Genomic DNA, 18,639 nt, shown 5'->3' with positions numbered 1-18,639 from the left:
AATACTTATTACAGATTTATTTAGTTAACACAATATGGAATGTCAGAGATTTAAAATGTTAAAGATTCAAAATTTTGAATGCCACATTTCTAGATATATAACAAGGATAGGGCCTAAAACAATTGGGTCCAGATAAAATGTTATTTATGAACTCTTTTTGTCACCTAAATGTTAAAGGGACATTCCCGAGTTTGCTGCATTGTAAGATGTTTCCAACTAATAAAATATTTCTACGATTAAACTTACATATTAAATATATTTTCTTGTTTAGAATATCAGTGGCTGTATATTCAATGTGTTTCTGGTCATTTTACTATTTGTAAGAAGCTCAAACTGGATTTTGTCTTCAAATATACTAAAACGCAAAAGAAACGCAGGTCCTGAAAATGCGAAAGAATTGCACTTTGTAAAGCAGTATCTTTGGTGGAATTGAACCTCAACTGTGTTAAAGGACATGGCACACACCCACACCGCAGTCCCACCTGCGTGTCAATTTCATTACCTGTGTGACGTCACGAATTCTCAAAACACGTTGTTTGCACGTGCTGGATCATCCGTATCATGAATCCAGTGCAAACACACTCATTGAAATGCTTATAAAGCCTACACACCTGGATTTAATCGCATAAATTCAATTTGAGTAGTGACAGACAACAGAATCACATTTTAAAAATGCCGCGACTGACGCAACTCCAGCGAGGGATGGCCATCGGGATGTTGCAAGCCGGACAGACCCGTACTGCTGTAGCCAGACAATTGGGATGTCATGTTTCGACAATCGCACGCCTTTCTCAACGTCACCAAATCACTGGATCTGTGAACGATCGACCACGCACCGGCCGCCCGAGGGTGACAACCGCAGCCCTAGACCGGTACATCCGGGTGACCCACCTTAGGAATCGGATGCTGCCAGCAGCTAACACCGCTCACCAGGTGCGTGGTCCACGTGGTCCAGTGTCCGCCGATACCGTCCGACGCCGTCTGAGGGCAGCAGGACTCCGTAACCGCCGTCCTTATGTGGGACCAATATTGACCCCTCGGCACCGCCAACAACGTCAACAGTGGGCGCAACAACATCAAAGATGGCGACGTGGCCAGTGGCAACAAGTTCTGTTTACTGATGAGAGCCGTTACAATCTTTCCAACGCTGATGGCCGAATCCGAGTATGGCGACGTCGACATGAACGTTACTCCGACTGCTTTGTTCTGCAGGCCGACCGATGGGGCGGGGGTAGTGTGATGGTGTGGGGTGGGTTCTCATTCAACCACAGAACACAACTTCATGTGTTCAGACAACGCGTTAATGCCGCCGTGTACCAAAATGACGTCATCAACAATCACGTTGTTCCCTTCTTTGCCGCTCACCCACGTGTGCGCTTGCTACAGCAAGACAATGCCAGGCCGCACACTGCCAGGGCAACACAGGCGTTGCTGGCTCAGCACAACATCCCAACGTTGCCGTGGCCAGCCTTATCACCGGACATGGCGCCTATCGAACACGTCTGGGATGAAATCGGACGTCGCCTTCAGGCTCGCGGACAACCTCAGAATATGCAGGCGCTGGAGGCAGCATTGGTCCATGAATGGAACTCACTCCCTCAGGCATTCTTTCAACGGCTTGTCAACTCAATGAGGAGACGTTGCACTGCCTGTTTGAATGCCCAGGGTGGTCACACGCGATACTGACTTTGACAATGCTACAGGTCGTCTCTTTCACATTTTTAACATGGACCCCCACCCTACTTTATGACATGAAACAATAGCCAAAAAGGAATTCAATCAAACATTTCCAACACCAATGTGTGCCGAATTGGTGTAGCTCCAAAATAAATGTTGAAATCTTCATTTCGTTTTGTTTTTTTAATATTTTATATCCAATTTAATGAGAACCTGCGTTTCTTTTGCGTTTTAGTATAATTTCTTACGTACGAAAACAAATATTTAAAGAAAAAACCCCTGGAATTTAACCTAGTACAAATATTAGAACGATCAGAAACACGTTTAATATACAGCCACTGATATTTTGTGCAGAAATATATATTTGATATGTAATTACAATCATTAAAATGTCTCCGTTAGTCGATAACATCTTAAAAATTGCAGCAAACTTAGGAATATCCCTTTAATACAAAATAGAGAAGAAAGAAAACACAATGATGCTACAGAACTCATGGTAATCTATGAATGGAATGCTGGGATGCTAGATGGATTACAGGTTAGCAGTAATGTTATTCGGTAGTTAGCCAACATGCTGGGATGCTAGATGGATTACAGGTTAGCAGTAATGTTATTCGGTAGTTAGCCAACATGCTGGTAATAAAAACAGGGTTTTTTTTCATTTTCATTTTAACTTATTTTCATGCTTATATCCAATTAAGGTTCAAGCACGCAGTCTTGGGCACACATGTCAGCTATCTGGGCTGTCTGTCCAGGACAGTGGGTTAGTGGTTAATGAGAGAGTAGTCAGTGTATTGGTCTTACACCTACCCATTGAGTTGGGAACAAACAGGCTTATGTCTGATGGCTTAATCACAACACCACCGAGGCCGTTTTGTCAAAGATCAGCTTATATGCTGTCAATGTCAAATTACAAGATCGATGTTACTCAAGTTAGTTCACATTCCACACAGAACATTTTGTTTAGTGTCATGCAGTGATCTGCTATTCAACTGGGGTAGGAATTGGTGAACTATAAAAAAAAAGAGGAAATCTAGAGGGGTCCCGGAAATTCTTGAAATCCTAGGTTAAAATCTGTGCCATCTGACACATTTTGGAGGAAAATGCGAGGAAACGCAATGTTCCATGAGAGGAAAACAGCTGATCGGAGGAGAATTCCCACCCCTGATTCAAGTTTCAGAGATAGCTACACAATTTTAAAACATTAAATAGTAGCTGCTAATCAATTTTCAACCGACTACAAATATTACTAATCAAGATTTTGAAAACAAAATGCTCCTTGCATGCAGGATTGCCATATCAAAAGAGTCGTTTAAAATAACCCTGAAGAGTTAATTGATTAATATACCTTATATGTCTGATTTTATATTGATGGAAAAAAATAAGGGATCACACTAACATTAACATTACATTTGCTAATTCTGACATCTTAGCGAAGAAACCCGCTACATTTTTCAATTAGTAGCAAGGGATCTTTTATAGAAGTCTGTTTTGTTTAACGACACCACTAGAGCACATTGATTAATCAATCAACGGCTATTGGATGTCAAACATTTGGTAATTTCAACATATAGTCTTAGAGAGGAAACCTGCTACATTTTTCCATGAGTAGCAAGGGATCTTTTATAGAAGTTTGTTTTGTTTAACGACATCACTAGAGCACATTGATTAATCAATCAACGGCTATTGGATGTCAAACATTTGGTAATTTCGACATATAGTCTTAGAGAGGAAACCTGCTACATTTTTCCATGAGTAGCAAGGGATCTTTTATAGAAGTCTGTTTTGTTTAACGACACCACTAGAGCATTGATTAATCAATCATCGGCTATTGGATGTCAAACATTTGATAATTCTGACTCATAGTCATCAGAGGAAACCCGCTACATCTTTCCTAATGCAGCAAGGATAGCACATACCACAGCCGTTGATATACCAGTCATGGTGTACAGGATGACAGGGGTCGATCCTTGACCAACCATATATCAGGTCTAACAGCAAAGAATGATTGTAACCACAACCTTTATTGATAGTGTCAGAAAGTCAACCGTGTGACTAGTCGTAAATCCCACATTAGTAATATTCACTACACTACACTACATCTTTGTATTACATACAAACATTACTACGCTAAAAGTTAATTAAATATCTCTCTCAGTACACCAATGTTAGTCGGCAGCCAACATGCTAGATCTTAAACATTACAGGTATGAAGTTCTTATAAATGTTAGCCAAAATCTAATTTTTAAAATATTTGTCATAATCTGCTGATGAAATAGAGGATTAATTCTTGGGTCTCCATGGTGGTGGTAGGTGGTGGGTATTAAAATATGAGCTAACTTCTTTATTACCATCTGCTATTATAGAAACATTTCTTTTGTTGTTTTCATGAAACGTAATTATATCTGTGTTCATGGTTTCAGAACTGCCTAATAAAAAAAACATCTAGAAGACCGACTGCAAGAAAAAGTTGAAGAATGGTGGACGGATGATGATAAGTCGGAATTATGAAGGCTTCACTGACCAAAGTCACAGTGGAGCTAAAATATACACGCTTACCTGGTGTCTTTGAAACGAGCTCAACATCCTTTGTACTTGACCGAGGCCATTTTAAATATACAGATTCAAAGCTGGCAGTGATTCACACGAAACCAGCAAACTCAACTTCTTTTGTACTTGATTGATGCTGTTTTAAACAGATTAATTCAAAGCTGGCAGCGATTCATACAAAACCAACAAACTCAATATCCTTTGGACTTGATCGATGCTGTTTTAAACACATTAATTCAAGCCTGGCAGTGATTCATACGAAACCAACAAACTCAATATCCTTTGTACTTGATTGATGCTGTTTTAAATGTACATATTCAAACCTGGCAGTGATTCATACAAAACCAACAAACTCAATATCCTTTGTACTTGATTGATGCTGTTTTAAACACATTAATTCAAGCCTGGCAGTGATTCATACAAAACCAGCAAACTCAATATCCTTTGTACTTGATTGATGCTGTTTTAAACACATTAATTCAAGCCTGGCAGTGATTCATACAAAACCAGCAAACTCAATGTCTTACCTTAGCCGAGTCCTTCAAGTGTAGCATTGCGGGGTCACTGACACTCTTCCCGGACGCGTTCTTAGTCGAACTGATAAGATCGGAGAGAGCAGACGCCACGTCCTTGACAGCGTTTATCAACAAAACCTACAGAACAAACCAAATAGACCATTCATTACGAGTGTTTTATTAATATGGAAAACACCAACCAAGTTTATTTTAACTGGTATTTGTTGAGGCTCTGCTGAGGTTGATATTTTAAATAGTAAAAAAACATGAGTAGCTAATTCTATTTATCCTATACCATTTAAAAAAAAAAAAATTTATATTTACTAAATCACAGTTCTAAAGTAGACGCAATCAATAATATTAGCCAATCGTTACTCAAACCCAAGAGACTCTGCCCCCAGTTTAACATTGGCCAATCTTTACTCAGACCCAAGAGACCCCCACCCCCAGATTAACAACATCAGCCAATTGTTGCTCAGACCCAAGTGACTCCGCCCCCAGATTAACAATATCAGCCAATCACTGCTCAGACCCAAGAGACCCCACCCCCAGACTAACATCATCAACCAATCGTTGCTCAGACCAGAGACTCAGCCAATGAATTGTTTAAAACCAAGTTACCTGGGCTTCTGGTTGCTCAGACCCAAGGGACCCCGCCCCCAGTTTGACAACATCAGCCAATCGGGTGATAGTTTTCACTGCCATCTGGGCAGCTGCGGCAAGCTGTTCCTGATTGGACGCTGCCCCAGCAACCAGTGTCTTTGTATCTTCAACCAGCGCTTTGGCGGTCTTCAAAATACTCTCTCTGGAAACACATTTACAAAAACAATTATTTCTTTAAGCAAAACTTTACAGAATATGGGTTAAATTTATTTTGTATGAAGTAATACAAGAAATTGGTTCCACGGATCATAAAAGCCGTCTTTGTAAATCAATAATCAGAAGATGTTGATCTTTAGAAATGAAATGATCTTTACTTGTACGCTAAATTAAAAAAATACATGTAACTTCTGTTCTCACCCTCCCTCCCCATCTCTCTCCCCCATTCTCTCTCTCCCTCTCCCTAACTAATTATCTCTCTCTCCCCATACCCTCTCCACCTGTCTTCTTTCATGTCTCTGTCTCTCTGTCTCTCTCTCTCTCTCTCTCTCTCTCTCCTTTGCTTTCATGGAACACTAAGCACATAGTTAATCTGCCTATAATGTTGTACCTGTGATCAGCGAAACAATCATCTCCCTCAGCATTCAGAGTTCCGGCGGAGGCGAACATGATCGTCGTGTCGAGGTCTCCGATTATTCCACTCACGGTGCTGGCTGCGTTAATACAGGCCTGGGTACCTCGTGAACCGGCCTGTAGCGCAGCTAACAAGTACGAAACCTGCATGAGAAAGAAAACATACATACATCAGATGTAAATACTAATAAAACAATTGTAGTGTCGAGGCCTCCGATTATTCCACTCCTGGTGCTGGCCGCGTTAATACAGGCCTGGGTACCTTGTGAACCGGCCTGTAGAGCCGCTAACAAGTACGAAACATGCGTGAGAAATAAAACACATGCATCACATGTAAATACTTATAAAACAATTGTAGTGTCGAGATCTTTGATTATTACTCGCAGTGTTAATACAGGCCTGGGTACCTCGCGAACCAGCCTGTAGCGATGCTAACAAGTACGAAACTTGCGTGAAATAAAACACATGCATCACATGTAAATACTTATAAAACAATTGTAGTGTCGAGGTCTTTGATTATTACTCGCAGTGTTAATACAGGCCTGGGTACCTCGCGAACCAGCCTGTAGCGCCACTAACAAGTTGGAAACTTGCGTGAAATAAAACACATGCATCACATGTAAATACTTATAAAACAATTGTAGTGTCGAGGTCTTTGATTATTACTCGCAGTGTTAATACAGGCCTGGGTACCTCGCGAACCGGCCTGTAGCGCCGCTAACAAGTTGGAAACTTGCGTGAAATAAAACACATGCATCACATGTAAATACTTATAAAACAATTGTAGTGTCGAGGTCTTTGATTATTACTCGCAGTGTTAATACAGGCCTGGGTACCTCGCGAACCGGCCTGTAGCGCCGCTAACAAGTACGAAACTTGCGTGAAATAAAACACATGCATCACATGTAAATACTTATAAAACAATTGTAGTGTCGAGGTCTTTGATTATCACTCGCAGTGTTAATACAGGCCTGGGTACCTCGCGAACCGGCCTGTAGAGCCGCTAACAAGTATGAAACTTGTGTGAAATAAAACACACATATCAAATAATACTAATATAAAACAAACATTCTGAGAGTACTGCTAAGACAATACATGTCACCTACCGGGCACAACAAATTTTCATAACTCCTAAATTCAAGGGCCATAACTCTGTCAAAAATGGGTAAATCGCCATGAAAGTTGCCATGATCTGTAACCGTACATGATAGAGCTATACACAGAATTTCAGCTCAATATCTCAGAGCATTGTGGAAAAAATATCTGAAAACTATATGTGGGACAGACGGACAGATGAACAGACAGACAGAAAGACAGAGATCAAACTTACAGTCCCCTTCGGTTGGACCAGGAGAGGGGAGACTAATAACAAAGTAACAGCATGTTTGATAAATACGTTGAAACCTATAGGTTGCCAGATCTATAATTTATGGTAACCTGTGCATGGGTTATCTGACACCATGACTATTTCGATACCTGGCTCTGTTAAACGGTAATATATTACAATGATGGCAAACTGAAGCCAGACTTTTTAAAAACATTCCACAAACCTTTTCTGATATGTTTTTGGCGTGGTCACTCATATCTTTGCGGGAGTAGCTGTCCGTCGGGTTGGCCTGTAGGTTCCCCGCGTCCTGAACCATCTCAATACAACTCTTGCCCAGATCCTGAACCGTGGAGCGGATCCGGTTCCCAATCTACAAAACACAACACATGGCATCTCAATACAACACATCATATCTCAATACAACTCTTGCCCAGATCCTGAACCGTGGAGCGGATCCGGTTCCCAGTCTACAAAACACAACGCATGGCATCTCAATACAACACATCATATCTCAATACAACTCTTGTCCAGATCCTGAACCGTGGAGTACAAATCCGGTTCTAAATCTACAAAACACAATACCCATTTCAATACATGTGTACTGTACCTGTAGTACAAATCCGGTTCACAATCGATAAAACACAATACCCATTTCAATACATGTGTACTGTACCTGTAGTACAAATCTGGTTCACAATCTATAAAACACAATACCCATTTCAATACATGTGTACTGTACCTGTAGTACAAATCCGGTTCCCAATCTACAAAACACAATACCCATTTCAATACATGTGTACTGTACCTGTAGTACAAATCCGGTTCCCAATCTTCAAAATATATCATCCATCATATTTTAATACACGTCTATTGTACCTTTAGTAAGGATCTGATTATCGATGTAAAAACAGACCACACATTTTTAATACACATGTTTTGTATATCTGTAGTATGAATCTGGTTACATCTACAAAATACACCACAACTTTACAATATACATGTACTTAAGAGTAGTGTGAATCCAGTTACCAATCTACAAAACACACCGCAAATTTTCAATACACGTATATTGTAGTCATAGATGTTTGTAGCAGTCATTTTTCATTTTATTTTGTAATATCTATTTCTTCATATTCACAAAATTATTGAAATGTAATAAAATCCATTTTGGGCTATTACAAACATTAGGACGACAACAAACATCTGGTATTTATTAAACAAGAACATATCTTTAATATGTAATTTTAGTCATCAAAACGGCTCCAGATGTCAGGCTAGATAGCTCCGTTGATTCATTTTGCTGAGTATGTTTACAAACATGTTTCTTACATCGGTGTTGCATTTAAATTCAAAGTTATAAGTTTGTTTTTGTTTAACAATTCCACTAGAGCACATTGATTTATTAATCATCAGCTTTTGGATGTCAGACATTTGGTAATTTTGACATATAGTCTTACAGAGGAAACCTGCTACATTTTTTCATTAGTAGCAATTTTTGATGATTACAGGATACAAATAATAAGCAATTGCCGTCAGTGTCATCGTTAAGTTCAAGCCCTGTATTAACAACTACACATTCTTACGTCAGCATTGTTGACGGCCGCTGCAGCTCCACGAGAATTGTTAGCGAGTTGTCCATAATCTCGAGACAACATGTTGGCGAGATGACCCAGTTCCGTCACATTGGTCGTCGACTTTCCAACCTTCAAGATAATACAAACATTTAACATTGGTCGTCGACTTTCCAACCTTCAAGATAAACAAACAGAATTGTTAGCGAGTTGTCCATAATCTCGAGATAACATGTTGGCAAGATGACCCAGTTCCGTCACATTGGTCGTCGACTTTCCAACCTTCAAGATAATACAAACATTTAACATTGGTCGTCGACTTTCCAACCTTCAAGATAAACAAACAGAATTGTTAGCGAGTTGTCCATAATCTCGAGATAACATGTTGGTAAGATGACCCAGTTCTGTCACATTGGTCGTCGACTTTCCAACCTTCAAGATGAACAAAAAATAAATACTAATATAAAGTGTGCATGAAACAGTGGCCTGATCGTCCGTGGCAACTGAAAGTAACCTCATCTCGTGTTGCCTGCCTGGCAACTGACATTTAACACATACATTTTATAACTTTTATCCTTGCAAAATTATTTGATTTGCCCCACCCTCAACCTGTTAGAGTTTTCAAAATATGACGGTTTTTCTGTTAAGTATACGTACACTGAACTGACAGATATGTAAACTGAACTGACAGATATGTACACTGAACTGACAGATATGTACACTGAACTGACAGATATGTAAACTGAACTGACAGATATGTACACTGAACTGACAGATATGTAAACTGACTTACATTGTTTTTAAATATTTTAAAGCGAACACCCTTGGGACCAAGACAAATGTCCAGTTTTAAGAGGGATCCGGTTTAAAGAGGTTACATTCTGTACTGGTTTTTAAAAGGGGACTGTGTAAAACATCCGGTTTTGAGGGAATTCAGGTTTACAGAGAGTCCGGTCTTGACAGGTTTCACTGTATGTGTATGGATATTGAAAATAAAAAGGCTTTTAGAAAAGAAAGGGGAAAAAAAAGCTGAGGTAATAAATAAAATAACACACTCTGCACCAGTTATCAAATTTATGTCCAGGGTTTCTGCCAGAGGGTAAAACGGGTATGGCACCATACCCAAATGTTGTTTTTTTTAAGTTGACTTTTTGACAAAATTAATTACTCTCATCATTACTGTATGATTTTCTTAACCCTAACCCTAAACTTAACCCATTTTCATTCTGGGAGAGATGCCCCATATCCCCTGTTGACTGTGGTTGCATTCAATTCCATAGTGCCATACCCACAATTTTCTTTCTGGCAGAAACACTGATGTCTGTCATGAAATAACTTTTAATTGTCACATGATAAAGCTACTCGACACATAGATTTGATAATAAATGGTAACTCATTAATTATTCTAAATACAACTGAATTATTAGATAAGTCCCATGTCTAAAACTCACCATATCCTGGGCTGTCCGAGCCATTTGTTTAGCAAGACGCACCATGTTGGTCTGAAAGTCGACAAATGACTGGCCTTCCAGCACCGACACTCTCTCATCGGTCTACAAACACAAACAGAAATTACTACAATGTAACACATCGTACAATATTGTAAATTATGACTAAGCAAACACAGTTTCATCAGTGTCAAAACCCCCATAATATATTAAATTAATATTACATGTTATTAAAACAAATTATTTATGGTCAATATTATGTCACATGAGATTATACATGTATATGTATATGTTCAGTGAGTTTTGTAAACTTATAAATCATCATATCCACCTACAATGAGGAATCCCCTTCAACATCAGTCAATATATATAGAATGCTAAATAAAATACTAAACAAGCTTGTCTGTCATACCATTTTTATGCAATGAGTGAACAGTTTTGGTATCTAACGAGTGAAAGTGAGTCAGATACCAACACTGTTCACGAGTTTCATAAAAATGGTATGACAGGCAAGCAAGTTTAGTATTTTATTTATTACAAACCAAATGCAAACAAGCCACGACGCAATCTCGAGATCTACTACATGTTATTTTTCTACGAATTGGGTCAGCAAGTGATCTATGTCACGCTCACATCATGCTAATATTACACTAGTTAGATACAGAGTGTTTATTATAACATGAGCAATATCTTACATTGACGTGTAATAAATGCATATAATATATCTTTTGCTCCATATAACATATCGATCATATATCACAGTTATGACTATCTTAAATAAAACTACCACTTAATTGTTTGTTTCTGATTGACCTTAGAAAAGTACTTTCATATGCTGCCATTCAGTGTCATTATTATGCTGAAATAAAACTACCTTGTTTGCTTGTTACCTTGGTAATGGACTTTGATATGCTGTCAATCATGGTAGTGACGGCCCCCGTCTGTGATGCGGCCTCCTCGATGGTCTGTAGGAGATCCTGTAGGACGTCCTTCATGTCATCAGCTGCGTTGTCTATGTTACTGTGACTCTGTACGGCCTGTAACGAAGTCAGTGAATTTAGAATTCTTAGGAAGGAAGGAAATGTTTTATTTAACAATATATTCAACACATTTTATTTACGGTTATATGGTGCTAAGGACCACACAAATATTGAGAGAGGAAACCTGCTGTTGCCACTTCATGGGCTACTCTTTTCCATTAATAGCAAGGAATCTTTTATATGCACCATCCCACAGACAGGGTAGTACATACCACGGCCTTTAATATGCCAGTCATGCTGCACTGGCTGGAACGAGAAATAGCCCAATGGGCCCACCGGCGGGGATCGATCCCAGACCGACCGTGCATCAAGCGAGCACTTTACCACTCGGCTATGTCCTGCCCCAAGAATCTTAGGATTCTGCCAGAATCGTACAAATAATGTATAATAAATATTTTAGGATTCAATCTTAGGTTTACTTAACATAAGCTGGCTCAAAATAAGAAATAAATTATGGCCTGCTATTGTTTTTGCATAAAATAGCAGGCCAAACGAAATATGATCTGCTATAAAAACATAAAGCCTGCTGGAAAAACAAAAAGATAGCATGAAGTAGGGGGAGGGTTTGGGACAGTGGGTGGAGAATTAAGACAACCGAGATGAATTTTAGAGCATTATAAAATTAAAATAAAACAGAATCACACAGCCTTAACTAAATAGAATGTGAGATGATCGTACACACAGATGTATCTTGAAAAATGGACAGTGATTTTAAAAAACATTTTAGCAGCTGAATTTTTTTATTTCACCTGCTAGATCTAAAGAATGGGACTGCTTTTCGTAGACCGCTATTTGGAGCCTTGCATAATAAATGTAGTAACCATTCCTGAAACTGGTAAAAATGGAGAAAACTTGGACATGACCGGAACTATAGGGAGCATACAGTGAAGAATTTTATGCCATCCCATTGGCTGTTTGGATGTTCGGACCAGGACACATGCGTGGGGTGTGGGTGGGAGAGGTGCACTTGTTGAGGACAGGTATTGTTGAAAAGAAAATATATTTTACCTTGGGATTGCCTCCCCCTTCTTTGGATGCAAACATCAGCTGCAATGCCGACTCGGACACTGTTTTACAAAGGTCAAGGACATTCATCTGCTGTTTGGAGTTAAGAATGCGGGACGCTGTGCCGACAGCTCCGTCAGCCAGCGGTTCGAAATACGACGCCATCGAGTTGATCTAAAAATAGATATATACACTCTTAAATGTACTTATTAATATACATTAATGTTGAAAATCAGTTGAAAGTTCATCATTGATAATTGGTTATAGTCAGTTGGCACCAACCTGTCAACTTTTGATTAGACAATCAGTTACAAGTATATGACAATCAGTTACCAGTATATGACAATCAGTTACCAGTATATGACAATCAGTTACAAGTATATGACAATCAGTTACAAGTATATGAACACAAGAAAAAAAATTGCTTTGTTTAACACCACCACTAGAGCACATTGATTTATTAATCATCGGCTATTTGATGTCAAACCTTTGGTAATTCTGACACATAATCCTTACGGGACACCAGCTATATTTTTTCCTAATGCAACAAGTGATCTTTTATATGCACCATCCCATAGACAGGATAGTGCATACCACGGTTTTTGATATACCAGTTATGGAGCACTGGCTGGAACGAGGAGTTCAGTATTCATGAATGAATGAAAGAAGTTTGTTTTGTTTAACGACACCACCAGAGCACATTGATTTATTAATCATCGGTTACTGGATGTCAAACGTTTGGTAATTTTGACAGTCATAGAGAGGAAACACATTACATTTATCCATTAGTAGCAAGGGATCTTTGATATGCACCATCCCAGACAGTGTAGCACATACCACAGCCTTTGGTATACCAGTCATGGTGCACTGCATGGAACGAGAACTAGCCCAGTGGATCCAACGGGGATCAATTCCAAACCGACCACACATGAAGCGAGCGGTTTACCAGGGGGCTACGTCTCGGCCGCCTACCACAATAGATCAGTTTTTTCAAATTCAGTTAAATTGATTATTTATTCTTCTCATATCCTTTTTTCCCCAACTACAAACTGGACTGGAGTTCAGTATTAATGAATGAATGAAAAAAAAAAGTTTGTTTTGTTTAATGACACCACTAGAGCACATTAATTTATTAATCATTGGCTATTGGATGTCAAACATAGTCATTCTGACACATTTTTTCCATTAGTAACAAGGGATCTTTTATATGTACCATCCCACAGAGAAAACAGCACATACCATGGCCTTTGATATACCAGTTGTGGTGCATTGGCTGGAGCAAGAAATAGCCCAATGGGCTCACCGACGGGGATCATCCCAAACCGACCACGCATGAAGCGAGCGCTTTACCACTGGACTATGTCTCGCCCGTCTACCAGAATAGATCTGGTTATACAAATTCAGTTAAATGGATTATTTATTCTTCTCATATCCTTTTTACCACTACAAACTGGACTGGAGTTCAGTATTTGAATGAACGAACGAACGAACGTAGCCCACTTTCACAGTACACATCACTGAATGACGTGATCAACTTACGAGATGTCCCAGCGTTTCCGGCTCACTCTTGGCAGCTCGTCTGATGGCGTCAATTGTGTCGATTATCTCCCTTGCACTGTTGATCATTTGTTCTTGGAAACCCTGGAAACAGAAGAGAAAAACATAAATTAAACAATGGACAAACAATTATAAAGTTATTATATTACAGTAATACAAGTAACAAATCATTTTTTATTCAGTCCGTTTTTTTCCAGGCCTGTACAAACAAAATCTGGAGACAGAGAGACTCAATCAACAATCTTGTGTGTGTGTGTGTGCGTGTGTATTTGTGTGTGTATATGTGCGTGTGTGTGTGTTTGTGTGTGTATGTGTGCGTGTGTGTGTGTGTGTGCACAAGCTATATTTTAATCTTTATTTATATAGAGTAGAACAAAAAACATATATTTTCGTCCTCAAATAGAGGGAGATCACCCTCGGCCCCACCGGTTCCTACAGGCCAAGTTTCATTGTCTTACACACTGGCACAGTAACCCAAGTTTCCCGGTGTAGGTAAGATTTGAAGAATACCTTGAGAGATTTCTGTTCCCGCACTAGTTCCTACAGACCAAGTTTCATTAGCATAGTAACCCAAGTTTCACTGTGTAGATAATAAGATTTGAATACCTTGAGAGATTTCTCTTCCCCCACTAGTTCCTACAGACCAAGTTTCATTAGCATAGTAACCCAAGTTTCACTGTGTAGATAATAAGATTTGAAGAATACCTTCAGAGATTTCTCTTTCCCTACTAGTTCCTACAGACCAATTTTATTAGCATAGTAACCCAAATTTCACTGTGTAGATAATAAGATTTGAATACCTTGAGAGATTTCTCTTCGCGTGGTGCCAGACTCTGGCTGATGGCGGCCAGTGAGGCCTGGTCGAGGTCGCGGATCGTTCGGTTCAACTTCTGAATAGCAATATCGCATTCCTTCTGTCCTGGAGCACTGTCCCTGGAAACACGTAAACATTGTTGAGGTTAACATTAATTATTGACTATTGGATGTCAAATATTTGGTAATTGCAGGGATCGAACTTAACAGCGGCACAGACGGCAATTGCTGTCGTTGAGATATAAATTGCCGTAGATAGCGAGTATCACTGATGGCACTTTTATGCCGTTGATAAAGCTCCTCAACAATGGCGAAATGTATACACCTGGTGTACATTATCTGCCAATATTTAACATTTGCACGTTTAAAAGATGTCTACATATAACAAGACAGCCTTTCAATCAGGTTTATTTACTGCAAATGTCACTGTTTCATCCATGGCAATTCTTTTCAAATCTTTGAGTGATTGGAGTAAAGCTGGTAGGTGGGCGGGTCTTTAGGTCATTACTATTCATGAGTTGACTTACTTGATGGAAGACACCAATCGTTTGATAGCATCAGAGACACTCTTTGAGTGATTGGAGTAAAGCTGGTAGGTGGGCGGGTCTTTAGGTCATTACTATTCATGAGTTGACTTACTTGATGGAAGACACCAATCGTTTGATAGCATCAGAGACACTCTTTGAGTGATTGGAGTAAAGCTGGTAGGTGGGCGGGTCTTTAGGATTGATAGCCAATTGCTTGGCCCCTTGCAGCATGTTGCAGGCTCCTTCTACCATTGCTTTACCAGCCGACGCAATTGGTTCTTGAGCTTTTCTAGCCTGAAAGTATGTCAATAAGATTAATAATTTCATGTATGTACATCTTTTATTGTAATGCCTTAGTTTAATAGATGGCAGTGTGACTATTATTGTCACCAAGTCATTAGTTTAACAGTGTACCTTATATAATTCACATAAAATTTTGTTCAGTATCGCAACATGATTTGCTACACAAGTTTCAGATATTGCTACACAATATGTAAATATTAAACAGTAGTTGCTAATCAATTTTCTAAAAATTTTGCTAATGAAGATTTTGAAAACAAAATGCTCTGTATCTCTGTATATCTCTGTGTGTATCTCTCTCTCTCTATATATATATATCTATATCCGTCCGTCCGTCCGTCCGTCCGTCCGTCCCTCTCTCCCCTCTCTCTCTCTCTCTCTCTCTCTCTCTCTCACAGTTGGCCGATACTGTATTACATTAATCAATATTTATAACATCAATAAAATTTGATACAATATTATTATTTAAATCTAGTTTGATTGATCAATATAAAAATTTAAAAACTAAAATGTTCTGCTCTTTCCATCTTTATAATGAATGATAAATGACTCTATTACTTTAATGGAATAGTCCTGTTTTCTGTATGCCAACAAATATTTGTCAGCTTTCACCTGTATGCTAATACATTTTGTCAACTTTCACCTGTGCGTGTTTCTCATCTGTATGCTAATACATTTTGTCAACTTTCACCTGTGCGTGTTTCTCACCTGTATGCTTATCTTGGCTGGTTTACTGGCGAAATCTGGCGATGAAGCGAACGTTGTCAGTTCGTCAACCGCGCGGATCAGCGGTCGTGCTGCATCGGCACACAGCCTACGGTTAGAGTCAGTGAAATCACTGTCCAGAGCCTGCAGATAGGAAGAAAATTGTTTATTTAACGACGCACTCAACACATTTTATTCTGCAGATAGAGACAAGCAACACGTCCATAAAACAATTAAACCAAGTTTTGCATGTCAACATAAATGGACAAAACTTGGATAGTTTTCTCTTGTAAGAATACTTATCTTTTATATGCATTTTGCCACAGACAGGCAGTACATACCACAGATTTTGTTATACCAGTCATGGGGCACTGGTTGGGATGGGGAAAAAACCAATCAGGGAGTAAGTCCACTGAGGGGATTCGATTCCATGACTAAAGCTCCTCAGCAAATCTAAGTTACACCTTTATTGTCTACAATATGCACTTCCCCACAGATAGAAACACATGTACCACAGCCGTTGTTATACCAGTCTTGGGTTACTGGTAGGGATTCGGGAAAATAACTATCAAGGAGCAAGTCCACTGAGGGGATTCGATCTTGGAACCAAGCACCTCAGAAAATCTAAGTTATAACATTATTGCTTTAATCAGCAGGGTGGTATAACTAGCGTGGCAGCACAACTAGCAGAAAATCTGTGTGTTTCTACCTTTATTATTTTAACTAGTGTGGCAGTACAACTAGCAGAAAAAATCTGTGTGTTTCTACCTTTATTGCTTTAACTAGTGTGGCGGTACAACTAGCAGAAAAAATCTCTGTGTTTCTACCTTTATTATTTTAACTAGCGTGGCGGTACAACTAGCAGAAAAAATCTGTGTGTTTCTACCTTTATTGCTTTAACTCAGCAAAAATCTGTGTATAACTAGCGTGGCAGCACAACTAGCAGAAAATCTGTGTGTTTCTACCTTTATTATTTTAACTAGCGTTACAACTATTCTTGTGTTTCTACCTAGCGTGGCGGTACAACTAGCAGAAAATCTGTGTGTTTCTACCTTTATTATTTTAACTAGCGTGTGTGGTACAACTAGCCGAAAATCTGTGTGTTTCTACCTTTATTATTTTAACTAGCGTGGCGGTACAACTAGCAGAAAATCTATGTGTTTCTACCTTTATTACTTTAACTAGTGTGGCAGTACAACTAGCAGAAAATCTGTGTGTTTCTACCTTTATTGCTTTGACCAGTGTGGCAGTACTGTTGGCGACATCCTTGGCACTCTGTACGAAGTGTCTCTTAGCAACAGGATTGGTTGTCTTCGACGATGCCAGACGGCAGGCGTTGCACAAAGCAGACGTGTGTTTAGCAACAACAGTGGCCGCCGACAGAACCTGAAACATATCAACACGAGATGTACATGTATATTCTCCATATACTCACATGTACAGCCATCTTTCACTTAAAGGGACTGTCTGAGTGTGTAGCCATTATTAGATGTTTCTGATTTACAGCCTTTTCGGCGACTAAAATTATATAATCACTATATTTTTTTGTTTAGAATGAATGAATGAATGTTTAACGACACCCCAGCATAAAAATACATCGGCTATTGGGTGTCAGAAAGGTCTTCTTGTTTAGAAGTTAAAAAACTAGTTTGTTTTGTTTAATGACACCACTAGAGCACATTGATTTATTGATCATCAGCTATTGGATACCAAACATTTGGTTATTCTGACACGTAGTCATCAGAGGAAACCCGCTACAGTTTTTCTAATGCAGCAAGGAATCCTTTATATGCACTTTCCCACATACAGGATCTTGTTTAGAAAACCAAAAGTTAAAGTTAATGTATGTTTTGTTAACTATACCACTAGAGCACATTGATTTATTAATCATTGGCTATTGGATGTCAAACATTCGGTAATTGTGACATATGTCTTAAAGAGGAAACCCGCTACATTTTTCCATTAGTAGCAAGAGATCTTTTACATGCACCATCCCAGACAGGACAGCACATACCACAGCATTTGATATACCAGTCATGGTGCACTGGCTGGAATGACAAATAGGCTAATGGGCACACTGACGGGGATAGATCTCAATGGGCTACTTCAAACAAACACTTTGTTTATACAGATACAATGTACATGGTGATATTATGAACAGCAAAATATATTTCATATGTAATTTTAGTCATCAAAAAGGATCCGTTAGTCGTAAAGCTGTTACCATGGCAGCTAACTCAGGCCAGTCCTTTTAATGACAGTCCCTTTAATTATCATCACTTCAGAATGAAGCAATTGTGCGACATATAATAGCATCTTACAACGTACAATTATTTCAGACTTCCAAAGTGGAATTCAGCGGTCACATGAT

General features: G+C 39.1%; 1 protein-coding gene across 1 annotated transcript in view; it reads right to left on the bottom strand.

Moving 5' to 3' along the window:
* Positions 1-18,639, bottom strand: part of LOC121373262 (talin-1-like) — a 101,876-nt gene that overhangs the window by 35,763 nt on the left and 47,474 nt on the right. The window contains exons 25-37 of the mRNA XM_041499784.1: positions 17,493-17,654; positions 16,272-16,412; positions 15,376-15,557; positions 14,724-14,856; positions 13,906-14,007; positions 12,370-12,540; positions 11,212-11,358; positions 10,325-10,426; positions 8,886-9,005; positions 7,526-7,672; positions 5,953-6,119; positions 5,364-5,547; positions 4,755-4,880 (exon numbers count right to left, since the gene is read on the bottom strand). Coding sequence (XP_041355718.1) covers positions 4,755-4,880; positions 5,364-5,547; positions 5,953-6,119; positions 7,526-7,672; positions 8,886-9,005; positions 10,325-10,426; positions 11,212-11,358; positions 12,370-12,540; positions 13,906-14,007; positions 14,724-14,856; positions 15,376-15,557; positions 16,272-16,412; positions 17,493-17,654 — 1,884 coding nt within the window. The remainder of the gene's footprint in view (positions 1-4,754; positions 4,881-5,363; positions 5,548-5,952; positions 6,120-7,525; positions 7,673-8,885; positions 9,006-10,324; positions 10,427-11,211; positions 11,359-12,369; positions 12,541-13,905; positions 14,008-14,723; positions 14,857-15,375; positions 15,558-16,271; positions 16,413-17,492; positions 17,655-18,639) is intronic.

The sequence above is a fragment of the Gigantopelta aegis genome, chromosome 5 (genome assembly GCF_016097555.1).
Source record: "Gigantopelta aegis isolate Gae_Host chromosome 5, Gae_host_genome, whole genome shotgun sequence".
NCBI classification, from domain to species: Eukaryota; Metazoa; Mollusca; class Gastropoda; order Neomphalida; family Peltospiridae; genus Gigantopelta; species Gigantopelta aegis.
This window is presented reverse-complemented; position numbering and strand designations above follow the sequence as displayed.